The 24,332-nt window shown below is 48.2% G+C and overlaps 3 protein-coding genes across 7 annotated transcripts in view; 2 read left to right on the forward strand and 1 right to left on the reverse strand.

Annotated features, from left to right (window-relative positions):
• ZSWIM3 (zinc finger SWIM-type containing 3) overlaps window positions 1–18,419 on the forward strand; it is a 29,163-nt gene extending 10,744 nt beyond the window's left edge. Inside the window, exons 1-3 of one of the 4 annotated variants that reach the window (XM_053671397.1) lie at window positions 332–415; window positions 1,016–1,628; window positions 15,508–18,419. In XM_053671397.1, the coding sequence (XP_053527372.1) occupies window positions 1,573–1,628; window positions 15,508–17,434 (1,983 nt within the window). In that variant the 5' untranslated portion in view covers window positions 332–415; window positions 1,016–1,572 and the 3' untranslated portion in view covers window positions 17,435–18,419. Of the gene's footprint in view, window positions 1–22; window positions 416–1,015; window positions 1,629–15,507 lie in introns of those variants that run through there. The other 3 variants (XM_037164611.2, XM_037164609.2, XM_053671398.1) reach the window with 3 other exon arrangements.
• Window positions 18,420–18,910: 491 nt separating this feature from the next.
• Window positions 18,911–21,687, forward strand: ZSWIM1 (zinc finger SWIM-type containing 1). Of its 2 annotated transcripts, none has more exons than XM_053671400.1 (2): window positions 18,911–18,997; window positions 19,940–21,687. In XM_053671400.1, exon 2 carries the CDS (start codon window positions 20,085–20,087, stop codon window positions 21,453–21,455), a length of 1,371 nt encoding a protein of 456 aa, XP_053527375.1. In that variant the 5' UTR covers window positions 18,911–18,997; window positions 19,940–20,084; the 3' UTR covers window positions 21,456–21,687. The 2 variants fall into 2 exon arrangements, with proteins under 2 accessions (XP_053527375.1, XP_053527376.1); XM_053671401.1 differs by lacking the exon at window positions 18,911–18,997 and adding an exon at window positions 19,025–19,154.
• A 931-nt stretch (window positions 21,688–22,618) lies between these two features.
• Window positions 22,619–24,298, reverse strand: SPATA25 (spermatogenesis associated 25). The gene is made up of 2 exons (XM_037164622.2): window positions 23,633–24,298; window positions 22,619–23,250 (listed from the first exon to the last, which is right to left on the reverse strand). Exons 1-2 carry the CDS (start codon window positions 23,751–23,753, stop codon window positions 22,619–22,621), a joined length of 753 nt encoding a protein of 250 aa, XP_037020517.2. The 5' UTR covers window positions 23,754–24,298.
• Window positions 24,299–24,332: the final 34 nt, after the last annotated feature.

Raw genomic sequence — 24,332 nt, forward strand, 5'->3', positions numbered from 1 at the left:
TAACTGTGGTGGGGCGGAGCCTAGGGACTGGGTAATGAAAGCGGAGCGTCATTTCCCCTGAATCAGAGAGCAAAGACGTCCCCCAATCCATTTCACCCGCTGAGACTTGCGTTCCTCCTGGGCTCCGTCTCAGGCCACCCAATTGGGGCCGACCTTGAAGGCGTTCTGGGTCTACGCCAGCCTGTAGACTCTTATAGTGTGACCTCCGACCCTGGTATTTGGTCTTAGCCCAGCCCCTGGAGTGGGCTGAGGGGGCAGCTATGGAGCTGGGCAGCTGCTTTGAGACCTACGAGGACTTCAAGAAGTGCTTCAGCATCTACAAAAAGGAGAACAGGTGCTCCTTCATTCTCAGGGACCGCGTCTCCGTCCGCTTCCACAACCTCAACCATGGCACCTCTATCCGTGAGGACATCCTGTAAGGGCTGGATGGGGATGGGGCAGGAGGGTGGAGAGGAGGCCGGACAGTCCCTTGGAGGGCGGCCTGGAGGAGGAGGGAGTGCAGTTGGGCCCTTGTTTCTGGAAGCATTCACCAGGCACTCATTAAACACCTACTGGGTGCCTGGTGGAAAGAGAGACAAACCAACACAAGCATCAGTTTTTGAACCCCCATTTCACCACCTTCGCTCACTCACAGTCCTTCATTCACAGCTTTTCTGGAATTCACACTAAGTGCAATTTGTCCCATTTTCTGAGCACGTGCAGTATACCAGACACAAAGTATGGCCTTCACAAATAGGTAAAAATTGCCCTGGGGATAATTGCCTTCATCTCTCTGTTTACAAAAAAGTAATTCGGTCACTTGGTTGGTTCGGTTCGTTTATTCATTCATTCGTTCATTCTTGAGCTCCTGAGATTAACAGCCGTTTTTCAAACAGTTTTTGTGGCTTAAGCAGCATTCTCCAGTCTGTGCATTTCAGGGCTCAGGTGAAACCACCTAGTGCGAGAAAGTTTCCTTTTAATTTTACTGCAAGAAAAGTGATGCAATTAACAGCCAACATCATGGTCTTTGTGCTAGGGACAGCAGACACGTGGATGGGGTAATGTGAAGACCAGGCCCTATAGAATCAACTCCAGCTGATGGCCACCATGTGAAAATAAAGACCCAGTGTTGCCAGAATTTGGAACAAGACAAGTCAGAAATCGAGTCTATATGTGAATTTGTCCATTTTTTACAAATTGGAAATCAGTTCACTTTGAACACACACTACAAGAGCCAACTCCGAGGGTCAAAGAACATCTGAGACCTGGATCCAGATGTTTGGCCAAAGCTCCCATTCAGGGAGGCAGACTACGTTCTTTCCCCTGCTCTGAAGTCCATGGCCATGCTGAGTGCAGATAACATAAAGATGAATAAGAAACCAACCTACCCTCAAAAAGCTTATGATGGGATAGATTTTACTACTCCAGTAAACTGAATAGTATGTGATAAATGCTTTAAAAGAGATGTGCACAGGGAGTGACAAACACCTGGGAAAGAGAGAAAGGCTTCATTCTGGAAGTGATGGTTTCCGGTGAGCCATGAATGAATGCAGAGGGTTAGAACAGGAGCTCAGTGGTTAATGTCTGAGTAGCATGGAGGAGTTTGACCAGAAGTTCCTGTGCAGAGGGAACTATGAAGCAAGGTCCAGGTATGTGAAAGAAGGTGGCATGTTTAAGAAATAAGGTGGGATGTCGTGCTTGGCAGGAGATGAAGTCAGTTGCAGTCTACCTGAGAAGGCTTTGGGTACCATTGTGAGGTGTTTGGACTTGACCCTTTGTGAGCACCTTTCTAAGCAGTGAGAATGACGCAAAAACATGCACAGTTCAGGTCAGATAAATGCAGTGACCTCCCATTGTCCTCAGGATGGAGCCTAAGACCTTTAACCCAGCCCTCCAGACCATCTGACTCCCTGACTTCACTATCTTGCACTGTGTGCCCATCCATATAGAGTCTTCTCCATACTCAGCCCCTGTCCCAGGCCCACGGCTTCTTGGTTCTTACACTTACCATGTCCATTGGTTAGAATGACCTAGCCCATCACTTTTCTTCTATGGTAGTAATTTTGAACACTATCACCTCAGTACTCTATATCCTGTACTACAAGTTACATAGCATTTTTCTTTAAATTCAGTTTTAATATTCAAAGAAATCTGTTTTAGGCCCACTTTAAGCAACAGTATGTAAGAGGTAACGATATAGTGGCCCCCTAATGGGATATATTTGTATATAACTGGTTTTTTGTTGTTGTTGGTTGGTTTTTAATATATTTCACTGATTATGCCATTACAGTTGTCCTATTCCCCCCTTCATTCCCCTCCCCCCTGCATACCCCCTCCCCCACCATTCCCCCTCCTTCGTTTATGTCCATGTGTCACAAGTTCTTTAGATTCTACATTTCCAATACTATTCTTGCCCTCCCCCTATCTAATTTCTACCTACCATCTATGCTACTTATTCTTTGTACCTTCTCCCCCCTTCTCCTCCCACTCCCCTGTTGCTAACCCTCCATGTGATCTCCATTTCTGTGGCTTTGCTCCTGTTTTAGATGTCCACTTAGTTTGCTTTTATTTTAGGTGTGGTTCTTAATAACTGTGAGTTTGCTGTCCTTTCACTGTTCATATTTTTTATCTTCATTTTCTTAGATAAGTCCCTTTAACATTTCATATAATAAGGGCTTGATGATGATGAACTCCTTGAATTTGACTTTATCTGAGAAGCACTTTATCTGCCCTTCTATTCTAAATGAAAGCTTTGCTGGATAGAGCAATCTTGGTTGTAGGTCTTTGGATTTCATGAGTTGGAATACTTCTTTCCAGCCCCTTCTTGCCTGTAAGGTGTCTTTTGAGAAATCCGCTGACAGTCTGATGGGAACTCCTTTGTAGGTGACTATCCCCTTATCTCTTGCTGCTTGTAGAATTCTCTCCTTCATTTTAATCTTGGCTAATGTAATGATGATGTGCCTTAGTGTGTTCCTTTTTTGGGTCCAACTTCTTTGGGACTCTCTGACCTTCCTGGATTTCCTGGAAGTCTATTGCCTTTGCCAGATTGAGGAAGTTCTCCTTTATTATTTATTCAAATAAGTTTTCCACTTGTGGCTGTTCCTCTTCCCCTTCTGATACCCCTATAATTCGGGTGTTGGAACATTTAAAGCCTTTCCTCATTTTTTTCAATTCTTGTTTCTTCATATTTTTCTGTTTGGTCATTTTTTTCTTCCTTCTGGTCCACTCCCTTGATTTGAGTCCCAGTTTTCTTTCCATCACTATTGGTTTCCTGTGCATTTCCCTTCATTTCAATTAGTTTAGCCTTCATTTGTTCCTGTAATTTGTGACTAAAATCAACCAGTTCTGTGAGCATCCTGATGACCAATGTTTTGAACTGTGCATCTGATAGGTTGGCTGTCTCTTGGTTGCTTAGCATTATTGGCTCTGGGGCTTTGAGCTGTTCTTGAGCCATAATGTTTTGGTCTGTTAGCACCAGTTACATATGAGGGGCGGAGCCTTAGGTGTTCACCAGGGTGGGGCCACCCAGGTCTCTGGGTTGCGAGGCTGTATGTGGGGGCGGGGTCAGAGAGGGGCAATGGCTTTTGTTCCACTCTCTCTCAGATTTCTGTTCCCTCTGCCACTTCCCACAAGCAAATTGGGCCCTTCTGGTGCTGGTTCCCGGGTGTGTGGGCTTGTGTACCCTCCAGGACCCTGTGGGTCTCTCCAACGAACTCTCCTGGCACCTCAGTCCGGGAAGTCTTTCCAATTGGTGCTTTCAGGCTCTAATTCCCATCACTGGGGCCCTAGCCTGAGCAGTCTGTCTCACTGCTCGCTCCTTTGCCTGGTTTATCTGCACTTGAATGTGTGACCGTGGTCAGCCAGCTGCCTTGCACCCACACTGGGTCCACCCGTTGCCACCCCACACCTGGGATCCACCAACCACTGCTTGTGCTTCTGAGTCAGCACGGCTGATCTTTCCTGCCTGACCCTGCTCTGTTGCTGACTCTGCCCCTCTTACCAGTCTGGCTGAATGGTTAGTTATTGTTGGACTTCCATACAGTTCAATTTTCTGTGTTTTGGTTGCGTTTTTGTTATTAAAACTTTGTCGTCTTTAAACTTGGTTGTGCAAGGAGGCAGTGTTTCCACCTACGCCTCCATCTTGACCGGAAGTCTCTAACAGCTTTTAATAGCACTTACTAGTCCATTCAATGAACTTCTAGTTAAAGGTAAAATGTTGACCCCCAGGTGTTGAGCCTCAGCACAAAGATGGGTAAACGGTGGTCTCTACCCTTGAGGACAGTAGTGGACTGGGCTTGTTTATGAGGGAGTGAATTCGTAAGCAGCCCAGGCCTTCAGCAGAGACTGTTATAAAGAATATTCTTTTTTTAAATATATATTTTATTGATTATGCTATTACAGTTGTACCATTTCTCCCCCTTTATTCTCCTCTGCCCTGCATACCCCCTCCCACCTGCACTCCCCCGCTTTAGTTCATGTCCATGGGTCATACGTAGAAGTTCTTCGGCTTCTCATTTCCCATACTATTTTTATCCCCTGCCCCCCCATCTATTTTCTCCCCACCGTCTATGCTACTTATTCCCTGTACCTTCTCCCCCTCTCTCCCTCTCCCACTCCCCCGCTGATAACCCTCCATGTGATCTCCATTTCTGTGGTTCTGTTCCCTTTGAGTTTTTGCTTTTGTTTTAGGTTTAGTTGTTAATAACTGAGTTTGTCATTTTACTGTTCGTATTTTTATGTAAAGAATATTCTTGCACAGTGTTAGGCTTTCTGGCTGGTACATGACTGTGTAGAATGAGCGCTTCTCGTGTGGGACCTCAAGGAGGGCGGGGGAAATGTTTTTAGGAGAAAATTTAGTGCGGCTCAGCATTTCTTGCAACCATTCATACCACAGGTGGACAGGTGAGGTTATTTTAACAGTAAATATTTATGTTAATATCTAAACCCAGATCCTTGTTATATAGAGTGAAATGAGCTGCTTTAAAGCAAACCATTTGAAAATAGCAATGCATATTTTACACAGGTGGGTAGGGCTGGCATGGATGGTGGTCTGTGATTCCCAGAAGTTCAGGAAGAGCTGGCATGATGGTTAAAAGTGAGCGCTCTCTGCCCTGGCCAGTGTGGCTCAGTTGGTTGGAGTGTCCTATAAGCAAAAGGTTGCTGGTTAGATTTCCAGTAAGGACACATTTCTAGGTTTTGGGTTTGATCCCTGGTCTGGGTGACGAATACAGGAGGCTACCCACTGGTCCATGCTTGTCTCTCGAGTAAATGTTTCTCTTTCCAAAAAAAAAAAAAAGGCAATGAAAAACATGTCCTGAGGTGAGGATTTAAAAAAAAAAAAAAAGGAACCAAAGGCAGGAACTCTGGAGTCTGAAAAACAGGTTTTACCCTTGACCTTGGACAAGACTTCTTAAAAATCTTGGCCACGCAGTGTATTCCTCTGTAAAACAAGAAAGTTGTGGTGAAGATTAAATAAGAAAATACACGTAACCGATGTCACCTCGATCAATTCAATTAAAGCAAGAAAGAAAACACGTGTAGTGACTGAAACATAGTTCTCAGTAAATACTTACTGAGGTCATAACTGTATTACGAGCACATGATAGAAAGTGGTAGATATTTCAGAGGCGAAGACATGTGCTGTGTGTTACCACTGAATGAGCAAAAGTCTCCGTCGGTGGGGAGATGCTATAGTTTTATATGTGATTTCCTACCCCATGCTGTTTATATATGGCTGTTCCTGGCTTGATATTGTGTGGGGTTGTTATTCTTTAAACAGACCAGGAAGTATTCTTTTTAATTTTCTTTTTTCTTTTTTTATTCTAACCTTGCTCTGGGTGCAGCGAGGCAAGGCCTCAAACCGTTTCAGAATGTTCTAGCAAGCTCTGCAGACCAGGGAGTATTCCCATCTCTCTCCATTGCTGTTCGGTTTCATAGCTGCTTTTTTTTTTTTAAGGAAAGTTGGCTGATACCTTTATTGCTTCAGGGGAAGGGGTGCTCCTGAGCTCCTGGTGGGGTGGCCCGCTCCCTCTTCACCATCAGGTGAGATGGCACTGGCCCTGCGGATGGAGGGCCTGCGCAGATCCCAGCGGTACTTGTTCTTGCGAGTCACGTGCCCGGTGCTGCTCAGGGTGGCCCTGGCATTCTTGCGCATGGCGGTCCGCTCGCTGGCCCATAGGAGGTAACTGGCTTTTGCGTGTGATGACCACCACACCTTTGCCGTCAGCCGCTGGCTCCCCCACCACCATCTTGCGTTGAATTGGCCTGTTGTGTTAAAAGGAGTTGCGGGCCTTCAGATGACTGGGTTCGGTGCTGCACGTCTGCCTGCTCTTCCTGATCAGGAAGCTGGAGCAAGTCTGTACAGCATCCCCTGCAGTGGGGCAGGCGGCAGCTCCTCGCTGCAGCGGCGGCAGGTTGAAAGAGCAGTAGTGACCTCTTTTGCACCCTGTTTTGGAATGCCTTCCACTCTGCTGAGAACTTGAGAGGCATTATTTTGTTTAATCCTCATCCACAGCCTTCGAACTAAGTAAACTCTGTTATCTGAGCTTGCCTTTTACAGGTATCCACTGTCACAGGGCTGTTAAGAAAGCACAATTCATGACACAAAAATCTTGCTAATACACTGGCCACTTATAAAATGAGTCACTACTTAATCATTCCTTCCTGCTATCCCTACTAGCCCCATGCACGTCTCCCGTAGTTTCTGGCTGATAAGTAGACATGGTAAACATCAGGATGATACAATGCAAATAAAACTGATGGCACACCGAAACTGCACATCTCCCAAGAGTGTAGGGCTTGGTGAAGTGCTTACAACACCCTCAGCCTTATCCCAGTTAACAGATGGGGAAGGGAAGTCAAAAGGGTGAAGATGTGATAGGAACTTGAAAAGCAAAGGATTTACATAGCCAAAAATTAAAATAGGCTTTAGGGAAACGTGATAAAACCCAGGAGCCTTTGCGGAAGTGAAGCAGAAGGGCAAAATATACAAGGGGAAAAAAAGCAGTTGACACTTTAAGTCATTCTTTGATTATTCTAAGAATTGGCATGTAGTTGCCATTATCACTTAGGTTTTGTTAAATATGTTAACTTCATAATTTTAGTCTCATTTTTAGAGGTAAAGTTCCATTCAAATATTTTTTCCTACTATTTACTATGTAGTTGTTTTTGGCTTCAATTTACGGAAACCCTGACTTGAATGCTTTATTGCTTTTTTTTTATTTTAGTTTTTAGAGAGAGGAGAAAGGGAAGGAGAGAAACATCAATGCGTGATAGGTAGAAGCATTGATCCGTCACCTCTCGTATGCCGCCAGCCGGGGGACTTGGCCCACAACTTAGGTGTGTGCCCTGATAGGGAATCAAACCCAGGACCTTTCGGTTCACATGCTGGCCATCAATCCACTCAGCCAGACCAGCCAAGGACAAAATGCCTTATTTCTTAGAAGCCCAGCGGTGGGCCTTTTGGAGGGTATTATTGCAGTGGCCCAGGCTTTTGCTTCTTTCCACTCTGCCATCCTCAGATCTCAGCTTTGCCCTCAGCATGGCTTCCCACGGGGCACAAATGCAGGCGTCACATCCAGAAGAAAGGGCCTTCCTCGGTGTCCTGCAGGTTTCCTATCCCGTTTCTTTGTCCAGGATTGGGCCACGCTCGGTGTCCATGCCTGATGAGATCACCTTAATTGGCTTAGACTAGGCCAGCAGCACTTAGCTATGGGGGGGGGGGGCAGGGAGGATGGCCTTCTATTAGGAAGGGAGGAGGGGCTGCGGGATGCTGGGTGGGCTCCATGAGATCCTGTCAGAGCCTTTTAAGTGAATTTACTTTTAGTGATTCTGGTGATTCTTGGATCAGGTACAGATTATTCAGAGACCAATACTCTTGTTGTTTTTATATTTGTAGACTAGTATCTGGAAGTGTAGAGGAAGTGAAGTGACGTATCCAGGTTCACACAACTAAGTGGTAAAGCTGGAACTTAAATCAGATCTTTGGACTCTTTTACTTTTAATTTTTTTAAAGATTGTATTTATTTATCTTTAGAGGGGAAGGGAAGGAGTGAGGGAGAGAAATATCAATGTATGGTTTCCTCTTGTGCGTCCCCTGCTGGGAACTGGCCTGCAACCCAGGCATGTGCCCTGACTGGGAATCAAACCCCGATTCTTTGGTTCGCAGGCTCAATGCACTGAGCTACGCCAGCCAGGGCCTGATCTTCAGACTCGAGTCTTGCTCCGAACTTAAATTATATTGTCTAAAATGGCTTTACTCTGATTATTAAAAAGTTTATTCATTGCTGCAGGTACAGTTTACACACAAGAATTCTGTGTGAAGTTAATGGAAAGCTTTAGTTAATCTGTTCTAATCCCCATAATCAGGGTGAATGCTGTTTAGTTATATAAGTATATGGCTTATACCTTTGTTTAATCATCCATTTAATCCCAACTTTACTGGACATCTATTTAATAATTTTTCTGTTCACTAGACTGAGAGGGTAGAGCCTATGTAACTGCTCTCTGCAGCCTTCTGTGCCATCAGCAGTGTTTGGTGCATTACACAGTAGGACTAGTAAATGTTTGAAATTAATCGAAGGACTTGCCCAAAGTCATGGTTAGTACGAGTGATGTGCGCTGAGACTGGAAGCCAAGTCATCCGACCAAACTCTCCCAAGGTCACAGGAAGAACTTTCTGTGTCGTATACACTCGTGAATGCCATTCAGTATGTGTGTTTACAGGACCTCGTCTGTGCCTGGTGCAGGGCCAGGTGCTGGGACTGCACAGGGGCAAAGGCAGGCAGGGGAATGCAAACAAACACCTACTGAGTAGATTGGAGAGATCCAGCAGGGCTGGCTGACTGCCTTCCTCCAGACCCTGGTTGAGGGCCCTTAGATGTAAGCACTAAGGGAGATTTTACAGACTACAGTCAGCCCTCCATATCTGCAGGGTCTGCATCCATGGATTCAACCAGCCAGACAGAAAATATTGGGGAGAGGGTTATGTTGTTGCTAATACGTACCACATAGCTAAGCCTATTATGGTTGATGGTTGTGTCTGTCCTGAGCACATACCGACTTTTCTTCCTGTCATTCCCTGAGCAACACAGTAACAACCAGTTGCATAGCATTTACGTTGTATTAGGTATTATAAATAATCTGGAGGTGATTTAAAGTGAACAGAAGGATGTGCATAGGTGGTATGCAAATACTATGCCATTTAGTATGAGGGACTTGCGCATAGGCAGATTTTAGTGTTCTCAGGGCTCCTGGAACCAGCCCCCTGCAGATGTCCAAGGGAGGCTGTATAAAACCCTATCCCTGTCCGGAAGGGAGTCTTTGCTTTAAGCTAGGAAATAGAAATAAGTACAGAGTAAAAAAACCACAGCACTCAAAGAATTCTTAGAAAAGAATGTGTACTTCAGTGTAAGTTATCTCTCGATAAAAAAGCTGAAAGGAAGCAGGAAGAATATAACAGAGGCTTCAACCTGCTTACCCATTGAGTTTGGAAAGCATGATGCCAACAAGAACAGGATGTTTAGAGATCTTTTTATTTTTTGATATCTTTTGATTATGCTATTACAGTTGTCCCATTTTTTTCTCCCCTTTACCCCCTCTCTGCCCTGAAATCCCCTCCCATTAGCATTCCGCCCGCCTTTGTTCATGTTCGTGGGCCATACATGCAAGTTCTTTGGCTTCTCCATTTCCCATACTATTCTTAACCTCCCCCCATCTATTCTCTACCTACCATTTATGCTTCTTATTCTCTGTACCTTTTCCTCCCACTTTCCCCCTCCCCACTGGTAACCCTCCATGTGATCTTTATCTCTGTGATCTGTTCCTGTTCTAGTTGTTTGCTTAGTTTTTGTTTTTTAGGTCCAGTTGTTGATAGTTGTAAGTTTGTTGTCATTTTATTGTTCATATTTTGATAAGTTCCTTAACATTTCATATAAAAATGGCTTGGTGATGGTGAACTACTTTAACTTGACCGTATCTGGAAAGCACTTTATCTGCCCTTCCATTCTAAATGATAGCTTTGCTGGACAGAGCAATCTTGGATATAGGTCCTCGCCTTTCATGACTCGGAATACTTCTTTCCAGGCCCTTCTTGCCTGTAAGGTCTCTTTTGAGAAATCAGCTGACGGTCTGATGGGAACTCCTTTGTAGGTAACTGTCTCCTTTTCTGTTGCTGCTTTTAAGATTCTCTCCTTATCTTTAATCTTGGGTGACTTTAATCCAAGTCATAGATCATAGATCTTTAATCTATGATGTGCCTTGGTGTATGCTTCCTTGGGTCCAGCTTTCTGGGGACTCTGTGAGCTTCCTGAACTTCCTGGAAGTCTATTTCCTTTGCCAGATTAAGGAAGTTCTCCTTCATTATTTTTTCAAATAAGTTTTCAATTTCTTGCTCTTTCTCTTCTCCTTTTGGCACCCCTATGATTCAGATGTTGGAATGTTTAAAGTTGTCCCGGGCCTTGGCTGGTATAGCTCAGTGGATTGAGCTCAGGCTGTGAACCAAAGGGTCACTGATTTGATTCCCAGTCAGGGCATATGCCTGGGTTGTGGGCCAGGTCCCCAGTGGGAGGGGCATGTGAAAGGCAACCACACACTGATGTTTCTCTGGCTCTCTCTCTTTCCCTTCCCCTCCCTCTAAAAAATAAATAAATAAAATCTTAAAATAAAAAAAGTTGCCCCAGAAGTTCCTAAGCCTCTCCTCATTTTTTTGAATTCTTGTTTCTTCATTCTGTTCTGGCTGAATGTTTATTTCTTCCTTCTGGTCCAGACTGTTTATTTGAGTCCTGGTTTCCTTCCCTTTACTCTTGGTTCCCTGTGCATTTTCCTTTATTGTACTTTGCATGGCCTTCATTTCTTAATTCATTTCTGTGAGCATCCTGATTACCAGTGTTTTGAACTGTACATCTGATAGGTTGGCCATCTCTTCATTGCTTAGTTCTATTTTTGGAGCTTTGATCTGTTCTTTCATTAGGGCCATATTTTTTTTTTGTCTTGGAGTACCTATTACGTAGTAAGGAGCAGAGCCTTCGGTGTTCACCAGGGTGGGGCAACCCAGGTCACCGTGCTATGGCACTGTACGTGTGGGAGGGGTCCTAGAGAGAACAGTGCTGCTTGCTCAGCTCTTGGCTGGCTTTCTGTGACTTTCCCGCTACCCACAAGCAGAGTAGGCCCTTGTGATGCTGATTCCCAGGTGGGCGGTTTTGTGTACATTCTAAGACCTGTGGGTCTCTCTAACGAACTCTCCTGTGAGGCTGAGAGTTCCTCCTGCTCGCACAGCTCCCACAGGATTTAACAGTCAGAGATTTTGAGGCTTTATTTCCCTGCACTGGAACTCTGGGTTTCTCGGTCTGTCTTGCTCCCAGTTTATTTGCATGTGGGGCCGCCCCGTCGGCCAGCCACCACCTCGCTGTGAGTCCTCTCCACCCGGCTGCCTGTCTCTGCCTCCACTACGGGTCTGGATGAATGTTTCTTCCCTAAGTCTTTGGTTGTCAGACTTCCATACAGATCAATTTCCTGGCAGTTCTGGTTATTTTTTGTTTTTAAATTTGCTGTTGTCCTTTTGGTTGTGTGAGGAGGCAAAGCGTATCATCTACCTATACCTTCACCTTGGCCAGAAATCTGTCTAGAGGTCTTTAAAGAAGTTATTGAAGCTGAAAAACCAATGAGTTGAGGGTCAAACTGAAGAGGATAAAAGGAGAATTCAGAGAAGGGAGAAATACTTCAAAAGAAAACAGGCAACACAATGGTTAACTGCGCAGACTATAGCCAAGCAGGCTTAGTTCAACTCCATCCTTCCATTTCAGCTGCAGGATTAAAGCCCAGATTCTCACCTTTGAGAAGAACCTCTTTAAGCTTGTTTCCCCATCTGTAAAATTTGGATAATAGAACCATTTCTGTAGTATAAAATTATGCATGTCAGAGACTTACGCGTGGTCTGGCATATGATCATCCTTAATACATGCCGTCAGGGTAGGAGAAAAGACTTGTTAACATATCGCATATAGATAGATACATGGAGAAGGGAAAATTAGAAAGAGTGCCAAGGTTTCTACCCTGGGAGGTGCAGTCATTAATGGAACTAAGAAAGGCAAAAAGAGCTTTATGGTTGGCGCTCATCAGCACCTTTTCTTTGGACTAGCTTAACAAATATGCATTAAGAGCACATAAAGTCAATATAATTTGATGAGCTAGAGCTGCGCTAGGATGTTGAAGCAGCAGCAGGGGAGTCTGTTGAAGCCGATCTAATGGCTTAGGGGAGTCTTCCTAGAGAAGCTGATGGTTGCACACAGTCCCGAAGGATGAGTACACTCCAAGATAAAGACTGGTATGAAGAGTGTGGCAGACAAAACACACACAAGCAAAGGCACAGGGGTGAGACACAGCATAATGAACATGGGAAGCTGTGGACAGTCTGACTACAAAACAACAAGGTGGCGAGTGGGTGGAAAATGAGGCTGGAGACGTAGGCAGAGGCCACGCCACAGTCATCCGTCACTGGGTGTGCCACACTGCAGGGCTGCTCCAGCCCCCTCCTGGTCCTGAGCTGGGATGGTGTTGCCAGCCTGGCACTGTGCGCACAGCAGGTACATTTTCAGCCTTGGGCCCTTCCACCCTGTTATTGCGCTCCCAGCATATCCTGTTTCTCTAAGCTCGCCCCACAGGCTGAGCAAACAGGACCAGCTGGATTAGGGTGTTGGAAGAGGGGTGGGTGAGATGCCCAGGCTGTGTCATGTAATGCCAGCGGCTGAGATTCCCCGCACCCCCACCTCACTGGTCTTGGGGCGGGAACACTCCCTGAGGAGGTAGGGGTGTGACCCATTCTACCCACCCTGGTCCGTGAGTCATTTATCTAGTAGGTGTTTGAAGGAGTCGAAAGCACCACGTTGGGTGCTGGGACGACACTGGGTTTTGTCACTAGAAGACAGCCCCATTCAGTTGGAATGTACTGCAAAAACACCCAAGTGGATGTCACAGGGCGTAAGAGCTCTGATAACACTGGCTGGCTTTTTTTGTTTTTTACATGAAACAGTTTATTCTTCTATTATTTATTAATTATTGTAACATTTTCTTTTTTAAGTATATTTGATTGATTATGCTATTACAGTCGTCCCAGTTTTTTTCTCCCCTTTATTCCCCTCCACCCTGCACCGCCCACCCTCCAACATTCCCCCCTGCTTAGTTCATGTCCATGGGTCGTACATAGAAGTTCTTTGGCTTCTCTATTTCCCATACTGTTCTCAACCTCCCCCTGTCTATTTTGTGCCTACCAATTATGCTTATTCCATGTACCTTTTCCCCCCATTTCCCCCCTTTCCCTCTCTCCCTCCCCACTGATAACCCTCCATGTAATCTCCATTTCTGTGATTCTGTTCCTGTTCTAGTTATTTGCTTAGTTTTTATTTTTGCTTTTTACATTCAGTTGTTGATAGTTATGAGTTTGTTGTCATTTTACTGTTCATAATTCTCGATCTTCAATCTCTTAGATAAGTCCCTTTAACATTTTATGTAATAAGTGTTGATGATGAATTCCTTTAACTTGACCTTGTCTGAGAAGCACTTTATCTGCCCTCCCATTCTAAACGATAGCTTTGCTGGATAGAGCAATCTTGGATGTAGGTCCTCGCCTTTCATGACTTGGAATACTTCTTTCCAGCCCCTCGTACCTGTAAGGTCTCTTTTGAGAAATCAGCTAATAGTCTGATGGGAACGACTTCAATTCTCCTAAACCCCCCCCCCCCAAAATAGTAGTATTTGTATTCCACCTTCAAGATGTTCTGGAATCTCCATTCCTATCAAAATAATTCCTCAACAAAAGAACAATCCTTTTAAAAAAGTAATCAGTTCCCAAGTTCTGATGTTTTTGTGGGAAACACAGATATGTTTAAAACCCAGCCATACTGGGATAAGACCCCTCTAATTGCCTTTGTCTAGAAGCAACGTATAAGAGGTATGCGTTTTCTCTCTTTCCTTTTTAAACTGATTTTTTAAAGAGGAAGGAAGAGAGAACTATTGATTTTTGTTGTTCCACTTACTTGTGCCTTCACTGGTTGATTCTTATGTGTGTCCTGACAGTGGGTCGAACCTGCAACCTTGGTGTATCGGGATGATGCTCTCAGCAGCTTAGGTGCCTGGCCAGGGCCAGGGGTACGCATTGTCTGTGTGGGGAATCAGGTAGCAGAGGCTTAAGGAATTGCAGCTCTAATGTTCCTATGACTTTATTTCTACATCTTAATCCATTGTTGTTTCCAACTGGAAATTTAAAATTTCTTCTATTAACACTGGTGAAGTGTGGCTTATTTAATTCTCATAACAACCCTAATAAAATAGTTTCATTTTGGGTTGAGGAAATTACACACAGAGAGGCAAAGTGACTTGTCCAAGGTCACATAGCTTCTGGGTGGTGGTTAGGGTTAGGGATTCAAATGGAGCAGGTAGCCTCCATCTGTATTCTGTTTAAACACTAGGTATATGGCTATCCAGAGAATCTGCTAAACCTTTGCTTCTAAGTAAATGCCAGGAATACAGACAAAGGAGCGATTACTGTGGCCTGAGGGCATCTACAAAGGCTCCTTGGAGAAGGTGGGACCTGATCTGGGCCTGGAGCCGGGCTAAACGGTAACAGCGGGAGGGGAAGAGCAGATAATCACTTTAGTGTCCTCCCCTCTGAATCATCACTTTTCACTTGAGTGGCAGAGCCAGCAGGGACCCCAAAGATGACCTAGCCCAGGGGCTCTCAAAATCTCTTAGGATGTGGACACTTTCGAGGTCTCGCCGCCTCAGAGAGGAGGCCCGTGCACAACTTTACCCCCAGGGCCATTCTTGTTCTCGCTGTCTGGGGAGACAGTGGCTCCCAAAAGACCGGTAAAGGGGGCGTGTTTTTTTAAGATTTTTAAAAAATTTATTTGTTTATTTATTTATTTATGTATCTTTGGAGAGAAAGGGAAGGAGAGAGGGAAAGAAACATCAATGTATGGCTGCCTCTCATGCGTCCCCTGCTGGGAACTGGCCTGCAACCCAGGCATGTGCCCTGACTGGGAATCGAACCGCGATCCTCTGGTTCGTAGGCCCCCCACTCAATCCACTGAGCTACACTAGCCAGGGTGGCGTTTTTTTTTTAATTAAAAAAAATTTTTTCCCCATCACCGTTACTCCCCCTCTCCCAGCTCCCCTCCTCCCGCCTTCCCATAAGCAGCTGGGTACTCTGCTCTTGCCTCTTACTATTTTCCCTTGTACCCGCCCTCAGATTGAATTGTTGGCAGCCACAGATGGGCAAGGGAGAGCGAGTGAAAGGAGCTGGGGCTCAGAACTGCTGTAGATGAAAATGAAGGAAGTTTTAGTTGGGGTCACGAAGAATGAGCTGCATACTTCGGGATCGGAGAGTGAATGCCAGTTTGCCTCCCTACATCCTACACTGCATCATGGTCTCCAGAAAACATGTCAGCCACTGCCCATCCCAGCAGGGCCTTGTCGTATTTATAAAAGAAACGGGGTGGTCAGCACCTTTCTCACTGTCAACTCTGCCTTCCCCAGATACATGCAGGTGAAATTTGTCTGCATTCGGACCCAGTCAAACAGGAGGAGAACACCAGGGGCAGACATGTGCCCTGCATACTTGCTCCTGCGGTACAATGAGAAACTGGACAGGCTGTTTATCAGTGAACTCAACACCCAGCACATACATGTCGACTGCAAAACTGCGGATCCTGGAGGAGACCTGGCCGGCAAGTCTCAAAAGATGACATGCTTGCAGAAACCGGAGCCCGAGCAGCCCACATTCGAGAAAGGCCTGGACATGGCCAAGAAGCCCCTGGTTGAGCCATCATTTTGCTCAGATAAGGTCCAAGCAACCCCACAGCCCAAGCAGGAGAGTATCACCCCTTCTGACCTGGCCAAGATAGCAAAAGTGATGAAGAACTTTCTTAAGGTGGATGAGGGTTCCATGGCCTCCCTCAGTGTGGGCAACAGCCAGGACCTGGACCGGCTCAGCTTCCAGAGCAGCAAGATGAGCAGCCTGTTCATCCGCTTCCCGGAAAGTCTCTTGCTGCATCGGGTGGAGAACGCCCAGGGCCACATTCTCTATGCCTTCCTAGTGGAGAACAAGGAGCGAGAGGGCCGAGTGGTGCACTTTTCTGTGCTCAAGGCTGAGACAGCCACATCTGTGGCCAAGATGCTGAGCATCTTCACAGAGTTCAACTCAGATTGGCCCAAGATTAAGGTGGTCTTTGTGGACCCGTCCTTCCCTCACCGAGCTGTCCTGCAGGAGATCTTCCCTGCGGCCCGCGTCCTCCTTTCCATCTACCACACAACCCGCCTCTTGGAGAAGAAGCTGCATCGCAGTTCAGCAAATTTGTCCTTTAAAAGTCTCATGAAGGAAGCCCTGCGGGAGGCTGTGTTTGTCACCTCTGACGCCAGCCTGCAGAGTCTCTGTCAGATGTCCCGGTCCCTCCTAGATGAGGAGCTCTTTGGCTTCCTGCAGGCCCACTGGTTCTCCTGCGAACTGCTGTGGTACATGCATGTCAGGAAGGGCCTGCACGCGTGCAGCACCTACATGGACAGCCTAGACATCATCACCAGCAAGGTGTCAAGCCTCTTCCGAGAGCCACAGTCCCTGCTGGACTGCATCCTCTGCTTTGTGGATTACATAGACTTCTTCAATACCAAAGGCGTGAAAAACTTGCCCACAGCTCCCCCCAGGTTAAAGAGAGCTCAGCCAGCAAGCTCACCCCCCAAACCCAAGAAGCCTTTTGGAATCTGTGGAGGGAACCTCATCCGGACTCCTGCGAAGGAGGTCCTGCCACAGGCGCCAATGCAGCAGCAGCCACAGGGGCAGCCCTCCCACGGTGGCATGCTGGACTCCCTGCGCCAGAGTGGTTTCGAACTGGCCTATAAGCTGTGCTACAACGAATGGGAGGTGGTACAGAACTCCACTCACCTGGTGGATATGGGTGGCTCCTCAGTGGACGTGCAGTTGGTAGAGGACTCTTACCAGGTTAGCAAAGACGGCTGCAGCTGCAGCTGTTCCTTTCAGCAGTGGTACCACCTGCCATGCCGGCACATTTTGGCCCTGCTGCACACCAGCCAGAAGCCTGTGGGTGAAACCATGGTCTGCCGCCGGTGGCAAAAGAGGTACCAGCACCTCCTTGGGCCTGGTGGGGAGCTCCGGGACCCTGTTGGGGTCCCAAACACAGGCCAGCCTGGGAAGCAAGGACGGAAGGACATGATTCAGGACCTAAGCAGGGAGCTAGCAAACCTGCTAATGCAGAGTGAGGGGCCAGAGTTGGAGGAGCGCTTTTCCACCTTGCGCAAGATTGTGGACATCTGGGCTGACCCCTGCCAGCTATTGGAGCCCACTCAGCAGCCAGGGGACTTCAAGGATGTGGGTTGCCTCCCTTTTCTCTGGGGAAAGCAGGAGGAAGTAGAGGGACTCCCTCTTGCTGGAACCACGATTCATGATTGAAGCGCTTGCTCTGGTGCACTGGGCCGCAAGCTTCTCTCTCTGAAAGTCCGAGAACTCAAAGGAGGCAGGACTCAACCAGGAGTCAGCATCTTACCCACTGTCTTCTCAGGTAGGGCTAGGAAGATTGTTAAAATGGGAGAGGAGGAGCCCTGTCTTTTTGACAGTCCTTTGAATTGCTCCCTTTTCTGCCCTACCTTTGGCATTCCTCGGAGCCTCATTCACTGTTCAAGGCCAAAGTTGTTTCCATGCTGAAAGGCCACGCCTCCTTCTCCCCTCATCCCTGAGGTCAGATCTGACTCACTTTACAAAGATGAACCCAAGGCCCAGGATAGGATGAGACAAAATGGGCGAAGTGAAATTAGGGCCTGTTTTCAGGGACAGAGGGAAGGAGCGTGGTCCTTGACTGTTGCTGCTCTTTACAAAGAATCTGTTAATTTGTGCCTATTTTTATTCATATTAAAGTTTTTTTTTTAATAAAATCAAGCAAGAGAAATGTGTGTTGCTTGAATAGGGAAGGAATCTAGTGGGGATTGTGAGGCAAAACAGCTTGATACCTCAGAGACTTAATGCACCCTTCACCCTCTGCCTGGCAATCAAACCTTCAGCTCTGATTTCAAGCAGGCTGGCGTTTCTGGCAGGATGCAGCCGAATAGACAGGGAAGGAAAAACCTGAATCTTACAATCAACTAGTTGCCCAAGCTTGGGGAGGGGGGATTGGGGGGGGGGCTGTGGGAAAGTCCCTAATTTCTTCATCTGCAAAAATTAGTGTTGGCCAGTACTAGTCTCGGTTTCCTCTTTAGATTTCTATGAACAGAACATTTTTGTCGCATTCATAAGCATCAGCACTACTTTTGTTGTTGCTAGTTTGTAATCAGTCTTCTTGTAGCCAGCCAGCTTCCGGGGAAGAGGTCAACAGATGGAGTTCTTGCAGTCGTTCACCGTGACCTTAGCAAGCCACAGCGCCATTCTGGACCTCTCTCTCTCTCTCTAAAACACTGAGAGGGGAAACACCAGGCTCTCCCAAGGTGATCTGGGTTTTCTCAAATCCAAGGGTTGGGCCCCTGACCCCTGACCTAAAGGCAGAATTTGCAAACCTCAGTTTCCCCATGACAGAAGACCCAGTACAACTACATCTGCATGCTTTCCTGCCCCTCCTGGGCCTTTGGAATTGGACCAGAAAATAAAACATTTATGAAACATCGCTGTTTATTTTCATTTTCGGCCGCTGACGGAGTTTCCATAGTAACACGCCCTTCCTACTCGAAGGGAGTATACGCAGATGGGAGGTTCCAGAGTTCCAAGCTCTGGGCTCAGACTCGCCTCCATGCCAGTGTCCTGAGGCTCTCATTGGCTACCGCCAGCCGAGCCCTTGTAACCCTGGTAACAGTACCGCCCATGAGTCGCCAGGCTACGATTGGTCCAAGCCCGAAAAGCCTTATGTGAGTTCCTCGGCCCATTGGTCTGAGTCACAAGAAACCAGCGCCAGGGTTGGTGAGCCCAGAGAGCCGTCAGAGCCGGAGACTGGGTCAAATAGGGAGAAATGGCGACCGAGGCAGGCTGTGGGTGAGTGATTTCGGAAGGGTTGGGGAGGTATGGCAACTGACGACTACTGTCATCCCTGACACAACTCCCAGGGGGGTGGGAATCAACTTGACTTCTGGCTCCAGCCGCACCCAGTCCGGAGTCCTCTGACATTGACATCCTTCTGTTCGGGCTAGAGGTGAGAGGTCAGAGGCCTCTTCCTTTCTCAGTCCCTGGTTTTCCGACCTCAGGTACTTTGGAAAGCATTCAAAATCCCAAGCCAAAGACTCAGTGTCAAGCTATTTACAGAATAATGTTGGGCAAGTCACAACCTCCTTGAGCCTCAGTTTTCCATCTGTGAAATGGGGCCAAGTAGAGGAAACATTTGACTAGAACTTTGAGGTTCGTAGAGGGATTTGCACAGAGGCTGGAGCGGCTGTGCACGGTTTTTAGCCCCGTTCAGTGGCTGAAGAGATGAAGGCTCAGAGAGTGTCATCGACTTGCCCAAGAGCATACAGCAAGTTTGGGGCAATAGAGTTCTCTTATACACACCAGGACCAAATGAAAAAATGGTACCAAGAAGTAAATTGTAAATACAAAGTGCTGCATGAATATTTGAAATACTGTGTTTTAACAATGACTATATGCAGCACTAGCCTTCCCACCTACTTAGATCTTCTAGAACCAAATCACTCCTTGGCTGGTGCATCGGTTAGGTCTCAGCTCCAGCGTCATCCTCCCTTCCTGCAGAGAGGACCTCCCTGACCACCTTAGCTGAAGTTCCCCTCCCTCCCCAGTTTACCCCGTCACCCAGTCTTGTGGTCTTTGTAACCATTATTTGATATGTCCTTATTGTTTACATGTTTATGGTGTATCTCCCCAAGAGGAAGGCTGATACATAGTAAGTTCAATAAATTCTGTCCGGATGAATAATTGGAGAGCCAGGCCCCTACTGCCTCCTTAACCCTCTGTTCCTCTCCCTAGGCCCCTCTTTGGAACGAGATCTGGAGAATACAGTCCAACCTCCGGCCTTAACTCAGCTGGTGCTTGAGAGACTGAGCGTGTCCTGTACAACAGCCTGGCAGAGAATTATTTTGGCCTTGGCATCTAGACCTTTCCCTTCTCCCCCATGGCCCTGACAATGCTGAACGAGCTCCTCACGGAGGACCCAAGCCCGCCTATGCTTCTGTACCAGGTTAGCAAGACTGCCAAGTTAGATACCCTCAACTATCAGAGCTGCTTTATGCAGAGTGTCTTTGCCCATTTCCCTGAGATCTTATTTATCCACCGGACCTATAACCCAACGGGCAAGGTATTATATACCTTCCTGGTGGATGGTCCTCGGGTGCAGCTGGAGGCCCACCTCGCCCGAGCAGTCTACCTTGCCATTCCTGCCAAGGAGGATGCTGAAGGCCTGGCCCAGATGTTCCAGGTGTTCAAGAAGTTTAACCCAGCTTGGGAGAGAATCTGTACTATCCTAGCGGATCCCTGCTTCCTCCCTATGCCCACCCTAGCCATGGAGTTCCCCGCAGCTGAGGTCCTGCCATCGGCCTTCCACATCTGCAAGTTCCTCCAGGCTAAGTTCTATCAGCTTTCCCTCGAGCAGCCCGTGGAGCAGGTGCTCCTGACCTCCCTGCAGAGCACAATGTGCTCAGCCACCGCTGGCAACCTGAGGAAGCTGTATGCACTCCTGATCAACTATATCCCCCCGGACCAGCTGCCCAAGCTCCACTCGTACTGGCTGCTCAATGACCGCATCTGGCTGGCCCACCGGTGGAGAAGCCGAGCTGAGAGCAGCCGCTACTTCCAGGGCCTGGAGGTCACCACCCGCATCCTCAGCCAGTTCTTCGGGACCACCCCATCTGTGGAACAGGGCATGACCTCCCTGCTCCGATACATGCAGCAGAATTCTGGAGACAAGGCAGGCTTCAGCCTGGGCCTGAGTCCCCAGAACAATTGTTCCACCTCAGACATCAGCCCCCAAATCCCCAAAGTGGAGCAGCTGGTAGAAGCTTGCATCCAGCAGTCCCTCAGTACCATCTGCACAGGGCCAGCAGCCCAGCTCTGCCTGGGTGAGCTCGCTGTGGTCCAGAAGTCCGTGCACCTTGTTGGCTCTGGCTCAGAAGAGGTGAACGTACAGATCCTGGAAGACACCCACAGGGTGCAGCCCCAGCCCCCTGCCAGCTGCAGCTGCTACTTTAACCAGGCCTTCCGCCTGCCCTGCCGCCACATCCTAGCCATGCTCAGCGCCCGCTGCCAGGTGCTCCAGCCCAGCATGCTGCCTCCTCAGTGGACGGATGGCTGTGCTGCAGAGCTAAATGACATCCTGGGCAGCAAGTGGAATGAGACCCTGGATAAGCACTTGGCCGTGGCTCTCCTCACGGAGGAGGTGGGTCAGCTCCTGCAGCACTGCAGCCAGGAGGAGTTTGAACGGCGGTACAGCACCCTGCGGGAACTGGCCGACAGCTGGATCGGCCCTTACGAGCAGGTCCAACTGTGATTCCCCTCCAGGCCAAGAGATGCTCGTACCCAGGTACTCGCATCCTCCCCTACACACACACACACACACAGTTACACTTCTAAGGACGCTTCCTCCAAGAAAGGACAAGCGTCTTCTAGTCTGCCACAGCCTGGTACCTACAATATGTCTAGTTCCCTAAGCCAAGAGTCAGCAAACCTTTTCTGTAAAGGACCTGACAGTAAATTATTTTAGGCTTTGCTGGCCATATATAGTATGTCGTATATTCTTGTTTGTTTTTTTACAGTCTTTCCAAAAAGTATAAACCATTCTTAGTTCAAGGGCCTTACAAAAACAGGTGACCCGCGGTCTGAGAGCAGAGATACAGCGGTAAGATCAAGGTCTGGGGTGTTTTCCCAGTAACGAGACAACTGACCTGACCTGCAGAGGGAGGGGTCCTTCAGAGGGGGTGGTTCAGACGGGTTCCCAGCCTCTTTACTAACCCCCCCTCCCTGCCATGTCATATCCTGAGGGCGTTAAAGTTGAATGTTGCCCGCGCTGCACTGGTCTAGTTTTTCATCTTGTAGAAGGCACTTTGGGAAATACCATGGAAAGGAGAGAGACTTTGGAGTCCAGCACTACAAGCAAATTCCGATTCCTCACCTGCCTGATTTTTGAGGCCTGGTTCTGCCTTTTCCTAGCTGTGGGACTTGGGGCAAGTTACCCTTCTAAGCCCCAATTTGTTCATCTGTAAAAATGGAGATCCTCACAGCACCGGAAGTATTGAAGGAATGGGCATATATAATGGGCCTGATACCCAGTGGGCGCTCACAGTTTCTTTCTTTGCCTGTGGTTCCAGCACCTGCCCTCAGCAGGCTGGGAAACGTAAGGCAGGGGGAGATTCACACTGCCTGGGACTTTGTACAAGAAACTGATGGAGTCCCAAAACTACAGAAGTCTCCACTGTCCACTCAGGGTGCCTACCTCATTTTCACTGTGTCGAATAATTCCTGTGACAAGAACTGTCTCCTGGCTTAGTGGTATTTGGAGAAACTTCTGGGGTCTGGGCCCTGAGGAAAGACTGGTATTCATTAGAGTGGCTCAAACAGCCACCCTACCCCATCCCTGCCATAGGCACCCCCAAGCCTGTCTGCCCAAAAACCATACAGAGAAGCCACCCTATGTGTCTGATGCTATTTCAGCAGCTACAAGCAGGAGCCAGGAGGCTGGCCCCTCCTGGATCTCACTGGGGGCATTTGCCCAGAGGCTATGTGGGCACGCACCGGCTCCCACTGCACCTCCTCCACAGCCCCCTCTGGCTCTGGATGGGCCATCATGAAAGCTTGAGCCGCCCGGATGAGGTCCTCTTCCCGCAGGCCTGGGACAGGCACGGTGGGGATGCCAGCGATCATCATGGCCAGGGTAAGGATGCAGATGTCAGGCTGGGGGCCGGCCTCCTTCCCCCCTGCCTCGGTGGGCATTGGTACAACCCCTGGTGACAGCGTGTGCAGCAGCAGAGACCCAGGCCTGCTGGAGCCCCCCAGGTGGGGAGCTCGACTTCTGGAGCAGCCATCCTCCCAGCCCAAGCTCTCTGGCTGCTTCACGTGGGAGAACTTGGGGCAGTATTGGCCATACTCCTTCTGCCGCAGTGTCTCCCAGCTAGGCCCCCCAAGGCAGCCCCTGGCTTCCGGCACTGCCAGGGCTGGGCCCCAGGCCTGGGCAGCAGGTACCACCTGCTCAGCTTTCTGGTGCAGTGGGCCTCGTCCGCCAGGGGCCACCACCACTGGCTCTATAGGACTATAGGGGCCAAGGGATGAGCCTGGAGAAGCAGTCTCACCTGCAGAAACAGGAATGAGATGGAATGTTATTCTTGGTCTCTTAGAGGAGGCCCTGAGGGGCAGGGCACAGGAGCAGAGTCCTGGGAACAGGAGCAGTTAAGACCAGCCTAAGAGGGCTGGCTAGTGGTTGGGAACTCGGTTTTACTGAAATGTGCACACCCAGTCCTCAATCCTAAGTGATGAAGAAGTGTTTGTTCAATGAATGAGAGAGGAAGTGGCGAGCTCTTGGCAAGCCCTCTGGGAATGGCTCATCTTTGAAAAGAATTCGCTCGAGGGCCAGCCCCAGAATGCCCAGCGGAAGCTCCACCTCCCCAGAGCTAGGACACCGATTCTCAGGGGAGGCTGTGGCACCCCCTCCAGTTCCAGGAGCCCCTCTCTCACCTTGGCTGGAAGGCAGAAGACCTGGATGAGTTTGTGGAGACATGAAATAGGACATGACCATCCCAAAGCCCCTGTTTGTGAAGGAATAGTCATCTGCCTCCTCTCCTGCCCTCTTCACCATTCTAGAATGTCACCTCATAATCCCTCCCCTCTGTACCTGGGACCCACCCCACAGCACTGACCTGTTCATTCTAGAACTTCTACAAGACAATGGGACAGAGTCTAGAGAGCCCTGGACCAGGATCTGGGCATTCTAGGTTCTTGCCTTTATCTTGGGTGAAGTTTTGTTCCTTGGTATCCTCATTTGTGACGTGGCAGTAGGGACCGCCCACTACCTCACCAGAAGCTGTGAGGATTAAATGAGACCATTTGTGTGGGGGCCAATGATCAGAGGTACAGATGATGGAGTCCCATGCTGTGTGCCTGTAGTGTGGGGAAAGGAACGCTCTGCATCCATGCATTTGCTGTGTGATTTTTGGACAACTGTATTCCCATCTCTGGGCTTCGGGTTCTCATCTACAAAATGAAATAGTTGGTCCAGGGCATGGTTCTTGCACCAGGTTTCACGTGAGCCTCTGCCTTGGGGACGTTAGGAATCCTTACACCCAGTCTCATCCCAGAGCAATTAAATCAGAATTCCAGGGTCTGACCCAGTTATCAGTGTTTTTCAAAGTTCCCCAAGTGGTTATAATGTGTCCCA

The sequence above is a fragment of the Artibeus jamaicensis genome, unplaced genomic scaffold (assembly GCF_021234435.1).
Source record: "Artibeus jamaicensis isolate MK-2021 breed Jamaican fruit bat unplaced genomic scaffold, CSHL_Jam_final contig_685, whole genome shotgun sequence".
NCBI classification, from domain to species: Eukaryota; Metazoa; Chordata; class Mammalia; order Chiroptera; family Phyllostomidae; genus Artibeus; species Artibeus jamaicensis.

Bases quoted from the DNA above. Each gene is read 5' to 3' on its own strand.
- SPATA25 (XM_037164622.2), bottom strand. From the start codon at position 23,753: ATGGTGAAGAGGGCAGGAGAGGAGGCAGATGACTATTCCTTCACAAAC. The intron at 23,251-23,632 runs GTGAGAGAGGGG...CTGTTTCTGCAG, and splicing joins TCTTCTGCCTTCCAGCCAAG to GTGAGACTGCTTCTCCAGGC.
- ZSWIM1 (XM_053671400.1), top strand. From the start codon at position 20,085: ATGGCCCTGACAATGCTGAACGAGCTCCTCACGGAGGACCCAAGCCCG.